Source organism: Lampetra planeri, chromosome 46 (genome assembly GCF_965212315.1).
Source record: "Lampetra planeri chromosome 46, kcLamPlan1.2.h2, whole genome shotgun sequence".
Lineage (NCBI taxonomy): Eukaryota > Metazoa > Chordata > Hyperoartia > Petromyzontiformes > Petromyzontidae > Lampetra > Lampetra planeri.
Genome location: NC_136152.1, coordinates 1,127,678 through 1,145,237, shown reverse-complemented (window position 1 = coordinate 1,145,237; position 17,560 = coordinate 1,127,678). Strand labels below are relative to the sequence as shown.

Sequence of the window (17,560 nt, the reverse complement as noted above, 5' to 3'; positions counted from 1 at the left end):
TTTTTTACATAAATTTAGAGCGACTTAAATGGAATTTTCCAACAAGATAACCCTTTTGCTGGTGGGATGCTACGATTTTACCGTTTTGAAAGGCCGTTTCTGTCATCATTGCCGGATTGTGCCGTGAAAACCACAACAGCTGAAATGTCGCAAACCCGGTGCGAAGTCGTTTAATTGCAGGAAAATCTGAATTCTTAAAGTGAACGAGCGCCCCCTAGTGACGTGGGCGCCCCCTTACCCCGCCCTAACCTCGTCCTCTCATCCTCCCCTCCCCCCACCTTCCCTTCCCCCTCCCACTTTCATCTGCCCCGGCACCCCCCCCCCCCACCAAAGATCTGAGCCGACATCCTGCCACTGCATTTGTATGATGCCAACAATTGGTGATAAAGCCTCTCAACCGTACGTCATAGAACGCGCCACAAAATTTTCGGCCAGTATCAATAAAGTTTGTAGGACACATCACACAGACGTATGGCTACCGGTTGTCTGGCTCGACCGTGAAATTGTCGTTGCTCTGCATCGAAATCAGCCGTACGACAAGAATACCGGATTATAAGACGCACCAGCCGGAGACCGTGGCATCGCGAGAGATCCAAGATTTTTCTAATGCGCCATCTGCTTTTGCTGCTTCGTGCCTCCGCTCACCCGGGCACTGAAGTCCATCCACTCACCAGAGGTCGCAAACGGGTTTTGATTCCTTACCCGTACCCGGCCGCACCAGGGTCGCAAACGGCTACCCGTACCCGGCCGTACCCTACCCGGCCAGGTACCCGGCCGGGTACGGGTAGGGTACGGGTATCGGGTACCTGATTGCGACCTCTGGGATGAAGCCATGTTGCAGGCGCGGGTGGGTTGATTCTAGGAACTTGAATTGTGAGAAGAGACAAGACGTTGGGAAATGAGTGACAAACAGTCACTCACCAGTGACTCACGGTCTACCCGTACCCATACCCGGCCGCACCAGGGTCGCAGACGTGTACCCGTACCCGGCCGGCTACCCGTACCCGGCCGGGTACGGGTAGCCGGGGATCGGGTAGGGTACGGGTATCGGGTACCCGGTTCAGACCTCTGCCACTCACCGACCCTCCCACGAGTGAGCAGCAGATAATGGAACCAGGAGGCATGAAGATGTTTTTAATGTTTTTAGACCTGGACAATCTGCTCACAGAGAGTTCGCTATACACAAGACACACACGAAACACGTACAGGTATTTACATACAAAAAACAGAGACACATCCATGCACGATCACACAAATGCATCCCTTTACAGCTGTAGAGATACGGGGTAGGTTCTGTTTGTGAGCGCCTATTCAGGGCAGTTCCTCTCCACCCAGCCCCACCCCTCCAATTTTTGTATGCACGACGGACGGACATAATAAGCCACCCACTGCCACTGCGCCGTGTTTTAGATATGTAAATAAAAATGTCAATATATTTATTTCTCTCATTTGAAACACGTATTGAAACAAGCACGCAATAATCTATTGATAGCTTTGTATGTGAAATATTTGCCAATGTTGCTATTTTGACATTTGCTTACATTATTAGCGTCAATGTAAGTGTAAGTTTTAAATTTTCTTACGCTGTTAATTTTTCATGTTTTTTTAAGGAAATGAAAATATTCTCACAGGACATTTATCGGAGTTGCAACCACAGAATGTAATGCGCCCGAGGGGATGACCGCCGGGGAGATGGAGTGATGAAATCAGTTCACGTGCTGGCACTGGGTTGATTGTTGTGTCACAGGATTATGGAGGTGGCAGCAGCTTGGGGAGGAGACCTTCATCCAGCAGTGGACTGACCATGGCCGATGTTATATTTAGGCGAATTAAGCAAAAAAAAACGATAACAATGGGACGATTATGTGAACAAGATGGTAAACAATAGACACAAAAATGTAGCTTATCGAATCAAATTACAAATCCGGTGATGATTGATGGAATCGCTAAGGGTGATGAATCCTTAGATTTTACACACGCCGAATACACGGGCCGTGTTCGAGTTCTGTGTACACGAACTTTAAACTTTGTCAACGATAACTAAAAAGGTGTTGAAAAGCAAGCGACAGCATCCATCGCCGTAGCACGAGATCGACATCCCTATCCTCGCTATTCCACGTCTTCCGAGTCGTACTTGAAGTCTTCCAAGATCTCGCCAATTTTTAACATCACCTTCATCAGCCTGCGTTTGCAGAGGGGGACATTAAACAGCTGTTGAGATCATTTTAGAGGGACTTCAATAATTCGGACTCCCTGCGATTGGCCATCAACATAGCTGTACAAATTACAATATGGATGTATCTCAAGAAGCTGTACAGAAACAGTGGATTTTATTTATTTTATCGCGAGAGTCATCCAGTCATAGGCAGAGAAAAAAAAAAACACATTCCTGCGGAGGGAGCTGGTAGGAACGTTGGGTTGCTCGGTCAATGGCCAGGGTCAACGGTGGCGTGGTGTATTCCGCAAATATGCCCAACTGTGAGGGCGGGCACAAGCTGGCATGAGTAGGTTAAACGTTGAGTTTTATAAGGGCACCACGGGGTGACCAGCCCCTCCCCACACAGCCCCACCCCTCCCACCCCCCCACCCAGCCCCACCCTCCTCACCTAGCCCCTCCCCACCCCACCCTTCCCACCCAGCCCATCCCCACCCAGCCCCTCCCTGCACGACGGACACAATAATCCCCTGTGGGCTGGTGTAACCAGGAGGTTCCTACCAGTATTAAGTCATGAGCCTGGGCTTGAACAGGGGCAAGGAGTCGACAGCACAGATGGCTGAGAGAAGGCAGAGTTCTATCGGCTAGTAGTCACCCTCCCACTGAGCAAAGGTTGTCTGGAGGCTTCAGCAGAAGCCTTGGTCGATTGAGAAGAAATTCCATGGGCGGGAGTAGAGTGAGATGAGAGGTGAAACGTGCATTTCCCATAAATATGCTAAATTCCTCTTGATATGCAAATTCATTTGTCAAGGCGCTCTCCCCCCTCCAACCCAGCTTAAATATACGCTGCCAAGCTTGATGGTGTTCATTCAGACGCTGTCTTTCCGACAGACCTGTTCTTCCCGACAGACCTGTTCTTCACCTGAGGACGGCTGCTTGCGTTGTGGCCAAAACGTCGTGAGAATTATTTTATGTTTTATTTTTATTTTCTTATTATTTCCCTTCTACGTGACTTTACCGAAAGCTTTAAATCGAAATTTAGAGTGGTGGAGGGCAGAGGTAGGACACCACGTGGACGGGAGTAGAGTGAGATAAATGGTAGAGCTTGGATAACGCAGGGAGGGAAGAGCCAGGAGATTGCATAGAATCGCGTGAGTAATAATCGATTTTTAGATGAATGCAAATGGGGCGGCGGCGATCCCACCTCTGAGCCACACGGACTCCTCAAGCGGTCTCAAGGGTTTTATCTCGTATTATCCTTACACCAGCCACCAGCCGCCTCACCTCTGCCTGTAGAGGTGGACCTGATCTTCGTAGGCCTCCTCCCCCAGGTGCTCCAGCGCGCTCTGTTTCGCCAGCTGAAGCTGCGCCGTCTGTGTGGGCAGAGAGACGGCCACGGGTGGGAGGAACGGGTGAGGGCTGTGGTTTAACACACGACGTTTATCGTGGTGGATGCAGAGGGCGGTGAAGTGGAAGAGGCAATGGTCCACGGGATGGGAGGGAACGGGAGCAGAGGAGGCAGTGAATGTACACAAAAGTGTGATACAAGTGGATGTATGTTGACATTCTTTTGCACCGTACGTAGCCAACCGTGCCAGTATTGTCATTGGCCACATAAGGAAATTGGAACCGCTGGGATGGAAAGTTATGCCACCACAGACGGCACCGACAAGTGAAAAGCCTGGTCTGGGTTCGTCGCTAAGCAGCCTACCAGCTGGAGCTTTTCCTTCTCCGCGTCCTGCACGCGGGAGATGTGAGCCACCAGCTCGGCCCGCTCGGGCGACCCAACTCCAGGTGCTGCCCGCAGCTCCTCCTGCACCACCAGCGCACGCCGCGAGGATTCCGCGAAGGCCTGCGTGGCGTCGTGCACCGCCTGGCGGTAATGCGGGAAGTCGTAATCGGGCGCCGATCCCAGGTACGCGTCGTGGCTCCTGCAACGACATAAAGAATTGAGACCGGTGGGACTCCTGCCTCGTGGTGGTCCACCAACCCCAGCCTCGGCCCAATGATGGGAATGTCTGTGAAAGTTTGCCACTTCTTTCGTTATGATGGTCGATCATCAATCTGCTGCTGGATGAAGGCTTCTCCCCAAGCAATCAAAATCCAGCTTTTATTTTTCAAATTCCACGGGTGAATATTGTTTGCAGATTTTGAGCTCATTGTTAACAGATGTCCAGTAGACATAGATGTCCATCGTGACCACGGGCCATGTGACTTAAGGGGCCAACCATTTAGTACGTACGGATGGGGGAGGATTAACCCAAATGCGTAAGCTTGCGTATGGGGTGTCTACTGACAATGTGCGTACGCACAGGAAACGGCGGGGGGGGGTGTGAAGCCTCGATAATAATTTGTCTACATTGACCTTCAAATTAGTTACATAGTCTGGCGGTGGACTATCTGTTTGATTAAACACGTTAATATTATTAATCCTTGATCGTTTCTGCGTGGATTAAATATCGGCCGTTCTATAGCATTCTGGGGGGGGGGGGGTGCATCAAGCGAACGTACACAGGTGGAGGGGTGGGAGTGTAAAAAGTACGCGTGCGTACAGGGAGGGGGGGGGTCAAGTTTCTATGGATTTTTGTGTACGTACTAAATGGATGGCCCCTAAAGGCACAGGCCATATGCTATGAAGTGCAGGGCGTGTGAAACTAAACCACGGACCGTAGGCTCCCTAACCCAGTATTATTAATGGGCCGGAGGATCCTGATGGGCACAACTCACTCCTCTAGGCGCTTGTAGGTGTCCAAGCGGTGTGCCTGCAGCGTGAAGAACTCCTGCACCAGGGTCTGAAGGCTGCGTCCCGTCTGCAATAGCAGCAGCAGCACACCACATTCGCACCAGCGCACACACACGCAGTGCACACATGCAGCAGTAGACACGAGTAGTTGTCAAACACAGCTCCTGTCATACACCACAAACACGTACAGTACTTGCACAGCAATTGGCCATTCCACCAGGTGGTAGGTTTGCCTGTACGGACTTTAATGCCAGTGCCACGAAATGCCACCGGGGTGCCACTGGGGTGCCACTGGGGTCAACGGAATTCACGAGGAGCCGGCAAATTCCGCAGCCGTATTTCGCACGAAAAACGATCGGCCAATACGGCGCAACCTAGCCACGAGCAGACCCACTGGGGCGAACGTTGCATTTCCAATAGGTGACGTTTCAGGCAACGGGCCTCCTTTATAACAAACGTGCCTGCAGCGAAGGAAATTGCTCTTCTTTACAGCACATCATTATGCTGCAGGCACACACATGAAGGGCTGTTGCCCGAACCACCCCTTGAACGCCGGTGTCATTGATGAACTTTGTTGAGCTTTTGTGCTCGTGCCGCACTGCCAACACAGCATCACCAAATAACTTGCGAACGTGCGTGCGCAGGTATCCCGGTGGACAAATGTTTCATTTAGGGGTCGTTCATTTCAGTAATTTTTTTGCGTCGTCGATAATCGCATACAACTAAAATAAATGTTTTAAAAAAATCGCATTCTCAGCTCACCTCACTCATCACAATGTCTAACAATGAGTCCAGCTGTGTGTGTGCCGTGCCGGCCTTCATAAGTGCTGCTCGCTAACAAATGTGTTGGACACTTAGAGGTGTAACAATGCATCAAAACTATTTAAATTGATTAAGCTGATGACACGAGCATTGAACTGCATTTGTCGCAATAAACGTTTGAGTTGTAATGTTGCACGAAAAGCATTAACATGACACTTGCAGCCGCTACATTCAATTTAATTTGTATGAAATAAGATTTGTAGCATCGTGCCCCTGAATTGCGACGATGCATCGAATGGCTGCGGGAGGCAAATCGTTAACAGCTGTAAAGGGCACCGATTCAGAGGTCGGTGAAGAAGGCAATTTCCACTGACATACATACGGTGGAAAAACCGCCAATTTGGGAGATATTTTCCACCAATTCGGCCGCAGATTTTTGTCTGGCGAACCACAATTTGTGACCGCACACGAATCGAGCCTGAAAGACATTTTTTTTTTAACCAGAAGTTTTGAAGGTTGGTCCAAAAAAAAGTACACTTTCCACGTATTTCTAGCGGGTGGTTTTTTTACAAATTTGTTTCGTGGTTGAAAAAGGACATTCATGACTCAACGGGCGGCGCAAAAACATATAAATGCGGATATTCTGCAACTCGATTTTATCAAATCTGGTAGTGACGTTCAAGAACGAGCCACCAACGACACCGACCTTATTCCCTGTTTATTAACAAAAAAAAGACAGAAAACATTCTTATGAGGTGATAAGTGTCACGCGTACCGCTACCGCATGTGGTTGTTAAACAGAGTAGAGGTAAATCTCGTTGCTCTAACACGCTACTTGCTAAGACTACGGTAAATCAGTAAAAATGCCCAACAAAAGGGTTGAAGATTCCATTGGTTTTGAAAAAAAATTGTTAATTAACATTTAAAAAAAAACAGCACTACTTTTGGCGACGAGGAATACCTCAAAATGCCTCCCCAATGTATTTCCCAATATATATTTTTTATCGATTGATAAAATTAAAACGAATCGAGATATTTCTTCTCAGGAATTACTTGGGTGGCCTGTGCTGCCCCTACCCACCGTACAGCCCAGATCCAGCACCCTCATCACATCGTTTTGACCCTTTTGTGTTGCCTACCTCAGGTAGGTGTTGCCTACCTACCTGAGGTAGGCAACACGTTGCAAATGACACTGCCGTATGGGACCCTGGTCACAAGTGGCTACACAATGCTGGCAATTCCTTTTAACGCGACGAAATCCCGGCCGTGGTTCTGCTTTGATGCAAATCTATGGGAAAATACAGAAACTGTTACGTTCTTTAAGCTCCTATGAACGAATATGTAAAATATTGTATCAGGACAATAATAAAAAGTTAATTCGAGGAGGAAAACAATTGGAGGTGTCACTTTGAGTATCCCTTGTAACAAGCTGCACCACACAAACTACAAAGCCAACACACTTTGTGTTTACATTCCAGTGGTCAATGTGTGAGAAGACTCTACCCATCTTTGGGAAAAATGGGAGAGCCTTTGCACTTCTGTGAATTTTGTAGAACGGCGAGCAACACAAAATTTAAGATTAAAATATTCGAAGATTTGTTCCGCAGCACGACATGCTCGTGAAACAAGGCCACCGCGTACATGCGATGAAAAAACTATTCTTGTGAGACGCCAAAGAAACGCAAGAGTGCGTTAACGCGAAAACGAAAAGCAAAGTTGCCACGGTTGAAGACAAACCCGAGGCAGAATCGGTGAGGAGTCCGATTAGAATGCAGGGTGGTGAATGTGGGACAGATACCCACCAAAAATTAATGATACAACCTGGATTCCCAGAGCGTTTAAATACGACCGTATCTCAGGCTGCTGTATGGACAAAGTGGCCATTATTATTTATCGAGAGATGCGGTCCAGTCATGGGCGGCAGAGAAGAGGTAGGTCTTGAGCCTGGACTTGAACTTGAGCCTGGCAGGGAGTCCACAGGACAGTTCGTCATCATCATTGGGTGGCTGGGAAGAGAAGGGACAGGAATCCAGACGAGGGGAGGTGGTGGGGAGAACGAGCGACCTCCCGATGAGTAAAAATCGACTTAAACAAGGGCGGCTACGTTACGGTAACCAGCACGTCGATCTCCTGACGGCCAGTGACTGGCGCTGCAGCCTCCTAGCAGCACACATCGACATTCTTGAGCAAGTCGACGATGCCATCCTTGGTGAGAAACATCGTCTTGCCGTCGCGCGTGCGCAAAACCTCGAACTCGCCGCCCGCCTCCAGGGTCCTCTTGCCCACCACCACCACGTATGGCAGCCCCATCTTGTCGGCCTCCTTCAGCCGCTTGCCCAGGGTCAGCTGACCGCGGTCGTCCAGGAGCATGTCGCGTCGCAGGCGGGGGAACAGCTCGTCGAGCGTGTCGTAGAGATCTTCGGCCATTCGCATGCCGGCCACCTCCTCCTTGCTGCCCCACTTGGGCGTGAGGATGCACACCTGGGTGGGTGGGGGGGGGGAGGGTGGCCGTGAAGAGGGCAGCATTATGGGAATGCACGCTCAGTGGAAGTTTGGAGAAATACAACAACTTGCATTGATTTCGCCCCCATAATGTAATGTCTCGTTTTAGGAGTTTTATTAGCCTAGGCGGACTCGCTTGGTGGCAGCTGTCCCTATGCGGTGCAAGGTGAACTCATCAACAACCCATAAGGGGTATTGGTCTGCCAGTACGGTTTAATGTTGCTCATGGTTTTTTTCACGCCGGCATTTTTGAAAAATGTTGCGTGGGTCTTTAACAATCCGCTGCGATGGAGATAGTGCAGTATTAACAGGGGCAGCCGTTCGGGCTCCGACCGCAAGACACATGCTACTGCTCGGCCACGTTACCACAGGAGGAACAAGGAAGAAACATCATCACGACGGATCAACTAACAGACTCGCGAAAACTCGCCACCCATCACCGTACCTGGTAGGGCGCGACGGGCCCAGGCCACCGCACGCTGTCAGCCGTGGACAGCACCTCCACGGCAGCCGCTAGGATGCGTGTGATGCCCAGGCCGTAGCAGCCCATCTCCATGGTGACGTTCTTGTTGTCGTCGTCGCAGAACTTTGCGCCAAACACCTCCGAGTAGCGCGTGCCCAGGTAGAACGTGTGGCCGACCTCGATGCCCTTCGACGCCACCATCCGCCCGCTGCACTTGGGGCAGCGGCACATGTAGCTGCCGGTCCCGCCGATTGTGTGCGTCACGTCGGTGCCGACCTTGTCCGCCGATCCGTCAATGTGAGACACGACCGTGTCGGCCGGCACGGAGAACGCCTCCATCATCTCCACGTTGATTGAAAACCCGCAGCGGCAGCAGCTCAGCAGCTGGTCCTCGCCCACGTCGGCCATGAGGTGGAACTCGTGCGAGGCCTTCCCGCCGATGGCGCCCGTGGACGCCTCGACGGTGGTGATGGGCAGGCCGAGGCGCGCGAAGATGCGACGGTACGAGGCGAACACCTCGCCGTAGGTCTGCCGCGCCGTCCGCTCCGACACGTCGAACGTGTAGAGGTCCTTCATGAGGAACTCGCGGCCGCGCAGGAGGCCGTGGCAGGGCCGAGGCTCGTCGCGGAACTTCTGCGTCACCTGGTAGAGGCGCAGCGGCAGCTGGCGGTAGGACGCGACGCCCTGCGCCGCTAGCAGCCGCGTCACCGCCTCCTCGTGAGTGGGGCCCAGGCAGAGGTCAGCGCCCGTGCGGTCGCGCAGGCGGAACAGCTCGCTGCCCATGAGGTTCCAGCGGCCGCTGGCGCGCCACGCCTCGGCCGACGTCAGGCACGGCATGCTGATCTGCGGGGGGGAGAATGCAACAGATCGTTAGGGGGGGGTGGGGAGCAATTAGCAAATTGAGCAAGCGGCTCAGGTGGATACTGGAGTGAGTGATTTCCTGCTCAAATGAGCATTACGGCAGTGCTCATCTCCCGTTAACAAACCTGAACCAGTGGGAGAAATTCCAGAATTACCACTGTTGACTTCCCCGGTAAAGTGGTGTTGAGTTTATAGAGCCTAGAAAAGGCTACATTCCGATTTAAAGCTTTCGTGAATGCAGGGATTCATCTTCTTGGTTCTTTCGGTAAAGTCACGTAGAAGGGAAGTAATAAAATAATAAAAATAAAACATAATAAAATAATTCTTACGACGTTTCGGCCACAACGCAAGCAGCCGTCTTCAGGTGGAGAACAGGTCTGTCAAGTAGACAGACTTCCCTTCTACGTGACTTTACCGAAAGAACCAAGAAGAAGGCTACATTCATCAACAACGGCAAAAATAGAGAATCGGATCACGAGAGGGATAATATAATCGCTCTGACAGGCACGGCCACGCTTCCTGCTTCTTGACCAAAGGATGGTTTTGATCTTTCTTGTCACATAAACTCTCGTGTATGTCGGTGTTTAGGACAAAAATAAATAGCTTTCAACACATTATTGCACGTGTTTTTTTTACCTGTAGATTTTGCAGCAAATATTAGGATTCACAACAGATTTCTTTTTTGTTTAAGCCACTTAGCAATCTGGCCAGATTTGTCACGTGATAGGATTTCACAAGAAGAATTTGGCTAGATCACAAGGTGACCCGATGCAAAAAAAATCTATTATGAATCATTCTTTTTTCTGACAGTTTCAAGTGCATGCCTGGTGGATTCGTAGTATTATTATGCTCTGCAAACACGCCCCTCACCCACCAAGACACAGGACACCGCACGTGGACATTACCTTATGCCCATTGATGGAGGCCATCTCCTGGTCGATGAGGCTCACCAGCTTCTCCACTGCTCTCACCGCCCTCGGCAGGAGGTGGTAGCAGCCTGGCGCGGCCGGCTGGATCAGGCCAGTCTGCACCATCAGCCTCTGGCTCTTGCACGTCTGCTTGCCGTCCGAGTGGCCCTGCGTGCCGGCACCACCGGTGCCACCGTCCGACGCTGCCGGCTCCGTGGCGTCCACCGCGACGATGTTGGGATGGAAGAGGCGTGACACCAACTGCCTCTGGACGCGTTCCCTCTGCTTGCCCGTAGCTGCGTTCTTGTGGCTGCTCCTGGCGATGCTGGGAAGCACCGGGCGCCTTCTTGGATACAGAGTCAGCAATTTGCTCAACAGCTTCATGATGATATCTTCTCCGTTCCTCTGTTATATCTTGTCACAATATCTTCAACCTCCTTTTCAGTTCTTCGATTATCTGGAGGGGGGGAGGGGTCTCAACACTGGAGGCAACCGATTATAATAAGAACTAAAAAGGTAAAAAAAAAGTCAAGGTGGAGCCCTGCGATTACTTGCAGAGGCCACTGCTAGCCGAAGGGCCTTCACCAGAAGGGAATTTTTTTGCCTACTCTTCCACGCTGGCTCGGTGTCTCGGAAGAATTGAGAGTACTCACACTTTACCCGACCACACACGACCTGCCTGTCCACTGACTGTGGCGCACCCATTTATACTGCTGGGGTGGATAGGAGTGCAAGTGGGGGTGGGGATGTAAGAAGCTCGCATCATTGTTTCAACTGCTGGGCATACACAGAGGGGAAAAAAGGCCACACTGCCTCACGTGTTGTGTGGCCGGAATTAGTAGAGGCCGGCACCATGTGGTCTATGTAAACGCTGCTCTGTTGACCACCCACGCGTGTCCCCCACAGATGGTTAAACAAAGGATTGTGTTTTAATCCCTGACCTTATATGGGTAAGTAGAAGGATGCGGATTTAAAAAGGCAGCGCCAATACTCAAGACAATGCCATGGTGCGAATGAAAACAAAGTTAATGTGAAGAAAAAGGCGACGCAATGGTTTTTAGAATGCATGTGATACACGTGAAACTTGTTTAACTTGTAGGCTTTCGCGACCAATATTATCCATAAGAGGTTTTTTTTGGGTCAGATCGCGTGAATATAAATGAACGAAATGGCGTGTTTTGTTCACGTGACAAACCTTACTATTTGACTGTGCTGGGTGGTGGCGGCTTTAACGACATATTTACGCGATCTAAACCCAAAAAATACTCTAATGTGGACGTGAAACCTGATTTACATTTGGGAAAACGATTCCTTTTCATCAGAACGTTGGCTATCTGCCATCTCACCCAATATGTGAATGTGGCTTTGATACTAGATGCCACAAAACATGGCCCAACTTTAATCTTGATTTGAAGCTTTCGTGACTGCAGGAATCCATACTCTTTGGTTCTTTCGGTAAAGTCACGTAGGTAGAAATAAAATCAAACAAATCACGACGTTTTGATCGCAACACAAGCGGTCGATCGCTTGTGTTGCGATCGAAACGTAGTGATTTGTTTGATTTTATTTCTAACTACGTGACTTTAACGAAAGAACCAAATAGTATGGCCCAACTTTGTTACTATAGCCTCCGCTAGGCGTGCCCAAATCACAAGGTTTAGCGCCTGATCCCATCAGATATCAGAAGCTAAGGAAGGCTGAATCTGGATAGTGTTTGGATGTGCGACCATCGAGTGTAACCCCACAGACTGCTGTGGGTTTGCATCGTGCGCAGCAAAGTTCATGTATTTAAAAAATCGATTGTTGTACTGTTCCTCTATGCGCCCACATCTGTGCTGCTCACCTTCACCAACCCGCACTGACCAGCATGGTTGGGTATGGTCAAATAACCCCCATCACACTCTTCATGGCATGAAGAGGCCCTCATCCAGCAGTGGATTGACAAACTGGCCGTACAGGTACACACATAGCCGGACATCCAATGCTCTGTTTAGGTGTTACACGTTAAAGGGTTCGACTTAGGAGCGCCTTTGCATGTGCCCTTATACAGTATGACCTTAACGCTTAAACACCGTATGGTTGTAGTACAATATAGATGACTCAAATCACGGTTTGAGCACAGACCCAAAATGCTAAACGTCAAGTAACAAACAGCACTATTGAAGTTGTAATACGTTCTGATATTTGACTGGGGGGTATAACTTTAAGGGCGTTATGAGCATATACTTTGATTTCTCATTAACCTCTTTATTAAATGTTGGTGGATGTTTAACTGTTGTTCTGCGGGTTGCGTCACAAAAAGTCAGACCCCCCCCTCAAATATGTCGTCACAAAGATCTGCCCCCCCCAAATTAAACATGCTTCAAATCGCTTTAAACTATTGTCATTGTAGTGCGTATTTAATGTGGCGCTGCACTCTGATGTTGTAGGAGAAAACATTTATTAAAAAGTCTATTTAATTAAGTAGAACGTGTTGTCTATATTTATTTAAAGTTGCAGCATTTTGATGTGACGTCACATTACTCAAACCCCCCCTCGTCACACATCGTCACAAATGTCTGACCACCCCCCCCCCCCTAGGTGCGTGACGTCATTTATGGACGGCCCCACAAAAAATTCAACAACTTTGCTCACGCTCGCATCATGTAACTCTGTATTACCACGAAGCTAATTCGGTACAAACAATGTGGTAAGAGCCCTCCGGGGGAGATGGAGCGATTAAATCGGCTCATAAGCTGGTACGAGACGGATTAACAACACATCGAAAGCCGGGGGGGGGGCCTTCGGGAGGTTTCATCCAGCAGTAGATCGACCATGAATGATCATTAAGAGAGATAATTAGTGGCACTGCTCTGCGACACGTGTTTTCGGGTCGCGCCGCGTTTTGTTCGGCGTGATGTCCGACGTTTTGCTCCCAGTGCTGAGAGCTTCACGTTACACCGCGGGGCCCCGTAGCCTTCATCCAACAGTGGATTGATTGATTGACCGTGACCGATGACAACAATGTTGATTATATAAACACACTATGCTAAACGGCGTCGCTCGTAACATTGTACATTTGTGTAATGCCAGCGGCAATAATTCGTTTAATTATCTCAAAAAATTGGTAACGAGGCTACAGTTAACACAAGGTGTACTATAACGTAATGAGAACGTGTTTTTTTTGGTAGGCAAGTAAAACGTTAATATCAAGGTTACATAACTAATTAGCAATAGCTTATGCAAGTTAACTAATTAAGTCCATCCTAAATTCATTGTTGGGTTGCAAAGGACACTTTCAAGGTTTTCACACACACACAAAATTAACATTTCATCCTGAAGTGGATGGGTTTTGTTTGATTTTAAATCAGTTGCTGAGGCACCGTTCCACAAACTAAAAACGCCAAGTAGCCAGCAACAAACAGCACCATCGAAGTTGCGATAGATTACAGCTCATACGTTATCTGGAAATGGACAAGGTTATTCAATCTAGAGGACAGACGACGGATGTACTACTGATCTATTATTATTTTAAAACACGTCACAACCAACCAAACACTAACATTTATATAAATTCAACTAAAATACACTTTAAGATAAAAAAAATGAATGGTTCGGTCTCGGGGAACCCCACCGCTCTGGGCTAGACGGTCTGCCGGGAAAAGGCGCGCCATCTCCCGCAAAGCCACAAGCACCACAACGGTGACACCGACAGTTAATAGTGCGGCCTACAACACGTAACTCTTAAATTAGCTTTTTTTTTTTTTAAACACATTTAAATCGATGAATTGACAGCTGCTAGTCAGCAACCGCTTTCGATTTCGTTCCGTGAGCTAAGTTGAGTGTTGTATTTGTGACGTTAATCCGTGTAATTTCTTACCATGTTGGAGCGCTCAGAGCTTGCAGAGAGCGAGCGTGGAGACGCAAAACGCCCCTCAGTGACGACACGAGGTCAAGGAATTCTATGCGATGAATGATCAATTGAATAACACTGGTCAACAACAAAAAACATGTTTTTCTGGCCTGGACTTTTGCAGCTGTTTTAGACTAATTTCAGGGCGCTGATTCCAAATCTGATCTCAGATTTGCTCTATCACATCTCATTTTTATGCTATCGGCATACCCCATTTTCATTGATTTTACCCGAAATTAACTCTGTCACTTATGATTGCAAGTTGTTGCGAGTCATTGACTGCTTTAGTGTTAAAATATGGTGCTGTATTGTTAGGATAGTGTGTTTATAATATAATTTTATGTAGATATCCACATTTATTTAATATTTTCTTCTGCAGTTTTTATTGAAAATGCAATATTTGATATCTCAAAAACTGATGCCAGATTTGGAATCAGCACCCCAAAATTACCTTGAAACCTTTGGAATACCTTATGCCAGAAAAAGTGTGTGGAACAGTGTTATTCATAATCGATTTATAAAATTGATCAATAAATATCTGTCACAGCCTCGATTCGCTTATACAGCACTGTTCTGAATCATCGACGAGTCACATATCCTGTCAAGTTGTCAACCTATACGATTTACTCCGTATTATTGTACAGGGTAATTAAGTTTTCATGTCAACACGGGCAATAACAAGAACATTATAAGTAAAACCTTGGATTGCGAGCATTATTCGTTCCGGAAACGTGCTTGTAATCCAAAGCACTCGAATATCAAAGCACTCGTATATCAAAGCACTCGTATATGAGTTGTGATCACGTGACGCTCGGCAGACAAAGCGTAAACACGTGCTACTCGTATTGCAAGACCTCGCTCGTTTATCAAATTCATATTTATAAAAAAAAATTGCTCGTCTTGCAAAACACTCGCAGACCAAGTTACTCGCAATCCAAGGTTTTCCTGTATTTGTGTTTCTCACCTTGTGATGGAGACTTTGTAGGACGAACGTTGACATTTATAAGGGCAACGGGGTGACCAATGAGGTCTGAATTAATGACAAGAATTTAACAGAACAGTCTTGGTGTTGGCTGCTCTGTTTTTTGTGTATGCATTATTTCTACGTACTATTGTTTGGGGCCGTCCATAAATGACGGGGGGGGGGGGGTCAGACATTTATGACGATGTGTGACGAGAGGAGTGGGGGTGAGAAATGTGACGTCTCATCAAAATGCGCAACTTTAAATAAATATAGACAACACGTTTTACTTAATTAAAATATACTTTTTAATAAATGTTTTCTCCTACAACATCAGAGTGCAGCGCCACATTAATTACGCACTACAATAACAATAGTTTAAAGCGATTTGAAGCGTGTTTTATATTTGGGGGGGCAGAGCTTTGTGACGTCATATTTGAGGGGATGCCTGACTTTTTGTGACGCCGTGTGACAAAGCGGGGGGGGGGGTCAAAAATCGTCCAAAATCGCGTGACGTCATTTATGGACGGCCCCAAAACACAAACAAATAGACGAATTATTCAATTTTATGCCTGTATTAAAACGGCTGTACGCTGTATGGACCTGAAAACTCAATTTCCCTGTAGAAGAATACGGGTAAACCGTATGGGTTGACAGGTATGACTATTAATAAATATTCTGATTCTCATTTAGTGCAGTACAACAATGGATTGCACTGCCGCCTGCTGCCCGCTACGCGTTATACACAACGCATGACGTCACCACGTAAACATAACATTACGTAACCGCGGTTATAGCGGCGTGACGCAATGACGTGAGGCGTGACGTATGACGTAGTTGGCGTGACGTAATCACGTACTCGGGTTGATGCGCGATACTTCAAAGTGGTGTGACGTATCACGCACTTGACGTGACGTCGTTGTTAGGCACGTGATGTCGTTGTTAGGCACGTGACGTCACCAACGCTTGGTAAATGACGTCATCGCGCACGCAGAGTGCCCCCCCCCAAAAAAAGAATCAGGCCGAGATTAAGACGGGAGGAGGCGATTCTCGGGGAATCGATTTATTGGGGGGTCAGCGCTAACATCGATTCGATCCAAGTCAACACATAGCGTCCGCAAGAGCTCCAGCCGATTCCTGCTACGGTGATCGATTACCGAATCGACGAAGCATTTTTTTCCCCCTCCTCGCCTTACCACATTTAGAGAATAACTATTCGGAATCGACATGCGCGCGATTCGTGCCGAGTAATCGATTCGTTAATTCAGGCCGGACCCTTCACACACACGCTCGCGTGGACACGGATGGGGCTGGCTGTATTAGGTCGCCCATGGTTTTACAGTAAATCCCCCTGAGGTTATTTATTTTATTTTTATTTCCGCGGTGAGGTAGGGGGGTTCTCTTACGGCGTCTGATAAGCGGAGATGATAAAGAAGCAGCCGTAATAAAAAATCCAGCGGGAAAAAAATGTAATTTTTTACCCAAAAATCGGTAAAAATTAACCGAATGCTAGGTAGGTGAGAAATCGTCGTCGGTAACACCAATTAGCGAGTCTCTCCTCGTCGCATTCGTCGGCAGCTCACCGGCAGTAACCAGCACCATTATCATCATCGACGGAGCCCGTTCAAGGTAAGCGTGATGCTGTGGTTAAAAGGACAATCCAGCGAACGTGTGGTGTGTAACATCACAATGGTCAGGCATTGTACAGGTGTGCGGTGTGTGCGGTGCGATCACCGACACGAATGGGGAGAGAGAGTGAGATACAACGCGGAAGTGCAGCACAAGTCCGGACGGGACGCTCTAGTAGCCAATGTAAAGCATGATAATCAGTATTATTATTATAATGATTACATGGCTACATTGTGTGTTGTCCGTTTCGAATTGTTGCTGCATTTCTTTTAATTCGAAGGTGTTGGCGGGAGTGGATGGCGCAGTGGTTGTTGTACCGCGCCAATGCAAACCCGGGGCCGCGTGTGTGACCCCGAGTTCCACACCCAGAGCACGGCGGCCGTCAGTGGCGAGTGATACGCCGTGTCCGAGTCGCTGCCCTCAGCCACTGACTGCCCTTGGCCACTAGCTGCCCTCGGCCACTAGCTGCCCATAGACACTCGCTGCCCTTGGCCACTGGCTGCCCTTGGCCACTGGCTGCCCTTGGCCACTGGCTGCCCTTAGCCACTCGCTGCCCTTAGCCACTCGCTGCCCTCAGCCACTGGCTGCCCTCAGCCACTCGCTGCCCTCAGCCACTCGCTGCCCTCAGCCACTCGCTGCCCTTAGCCACTCGCTCCCCTTGGCCACTCGCTGCCCTTGGCCACT

At 48.7% G+C, this 17,560-nt stretch overlaps 3 protein-coding genes across 5 annotated transcripts in view; 1 reads left to right on the top strand and 2 right to left on the bottom strand.

The window, feature by feature from the left end:
* Positions 1–2,109: 2,109 nt before the first annotated feature.
* On the bottom strand, positions 2,110–6,768 carry REX1BD (required for excision 1-B domain containing). Its single transcript, XM_078615314.1, has 5 exons — positions 6,742–6,768; positions 4,883–4,965; positions 3,867–4,086; positions 3,440–3,528; positions 2,110–2,182 (listed from the first exon to the last, which is right to left on the bottom strand). Exons 1-5 carry the CDS (start codon positions 6,766–6,768, stop codon positions 2,110–2,112), a joined length of 492 nt encoding a protein of 163 aa, XP_078471440.1.
* PARS2 (prolyl-tRNA synthetase 2, mitochondrial) lies at positions 6,366–14,348 on the bottom strand. 2 transcript variants are annotated; one of them, XM_078615118.1, is made up of 4 exons: positions 14,254–14,348; positions 10,392–10,876; positions 8,608–9,468; positions 6,366–8,141 (listed from the first exon to the last, which is right to left on the bottom strand). In XM_078615118.1, the coding sequence occupies exons 2-4, from the start codon at positions 10,776–10,778 to the stop codon at positions 7,821–7,823; spliced, it is 1,569 nt and encodes a 522-aa protein (XP_078471244.1). In that variant the 5' UTR covers positions 10,779–10,876; positions 14,254–14,348; the 3' UTR covers positions 6,366–7,820. The 2 variants fall into 2 exon arrangements, with proteins under 2 accessions (XP_078471244.1, XP_078471245.1); XM_078615119.1 differs by lacking the exon at positions 14,254–14,348 and having other exon boundaries at positions 10,392–14,245.
* A 2,148-nt stretch (positions 14,349–16,496) lies between these two features.
* The window catches only part of LOC144733291 (uncharacterized), a 12,057-nt gene continuing 10,993 nt past the window's right edge, over positions 16,497–17,560 (top strand). For both annotated transcript variants that reach the window (XM_078615117.1, XM_078615116.1), the window contains exon 1: positions 16,497–16,876. The gene's annotated coding sequence lies outside the window, so the exon portion shown is untranslated. The remainder of the gene's footprint in view (positions 16,877–17,560) is intronic.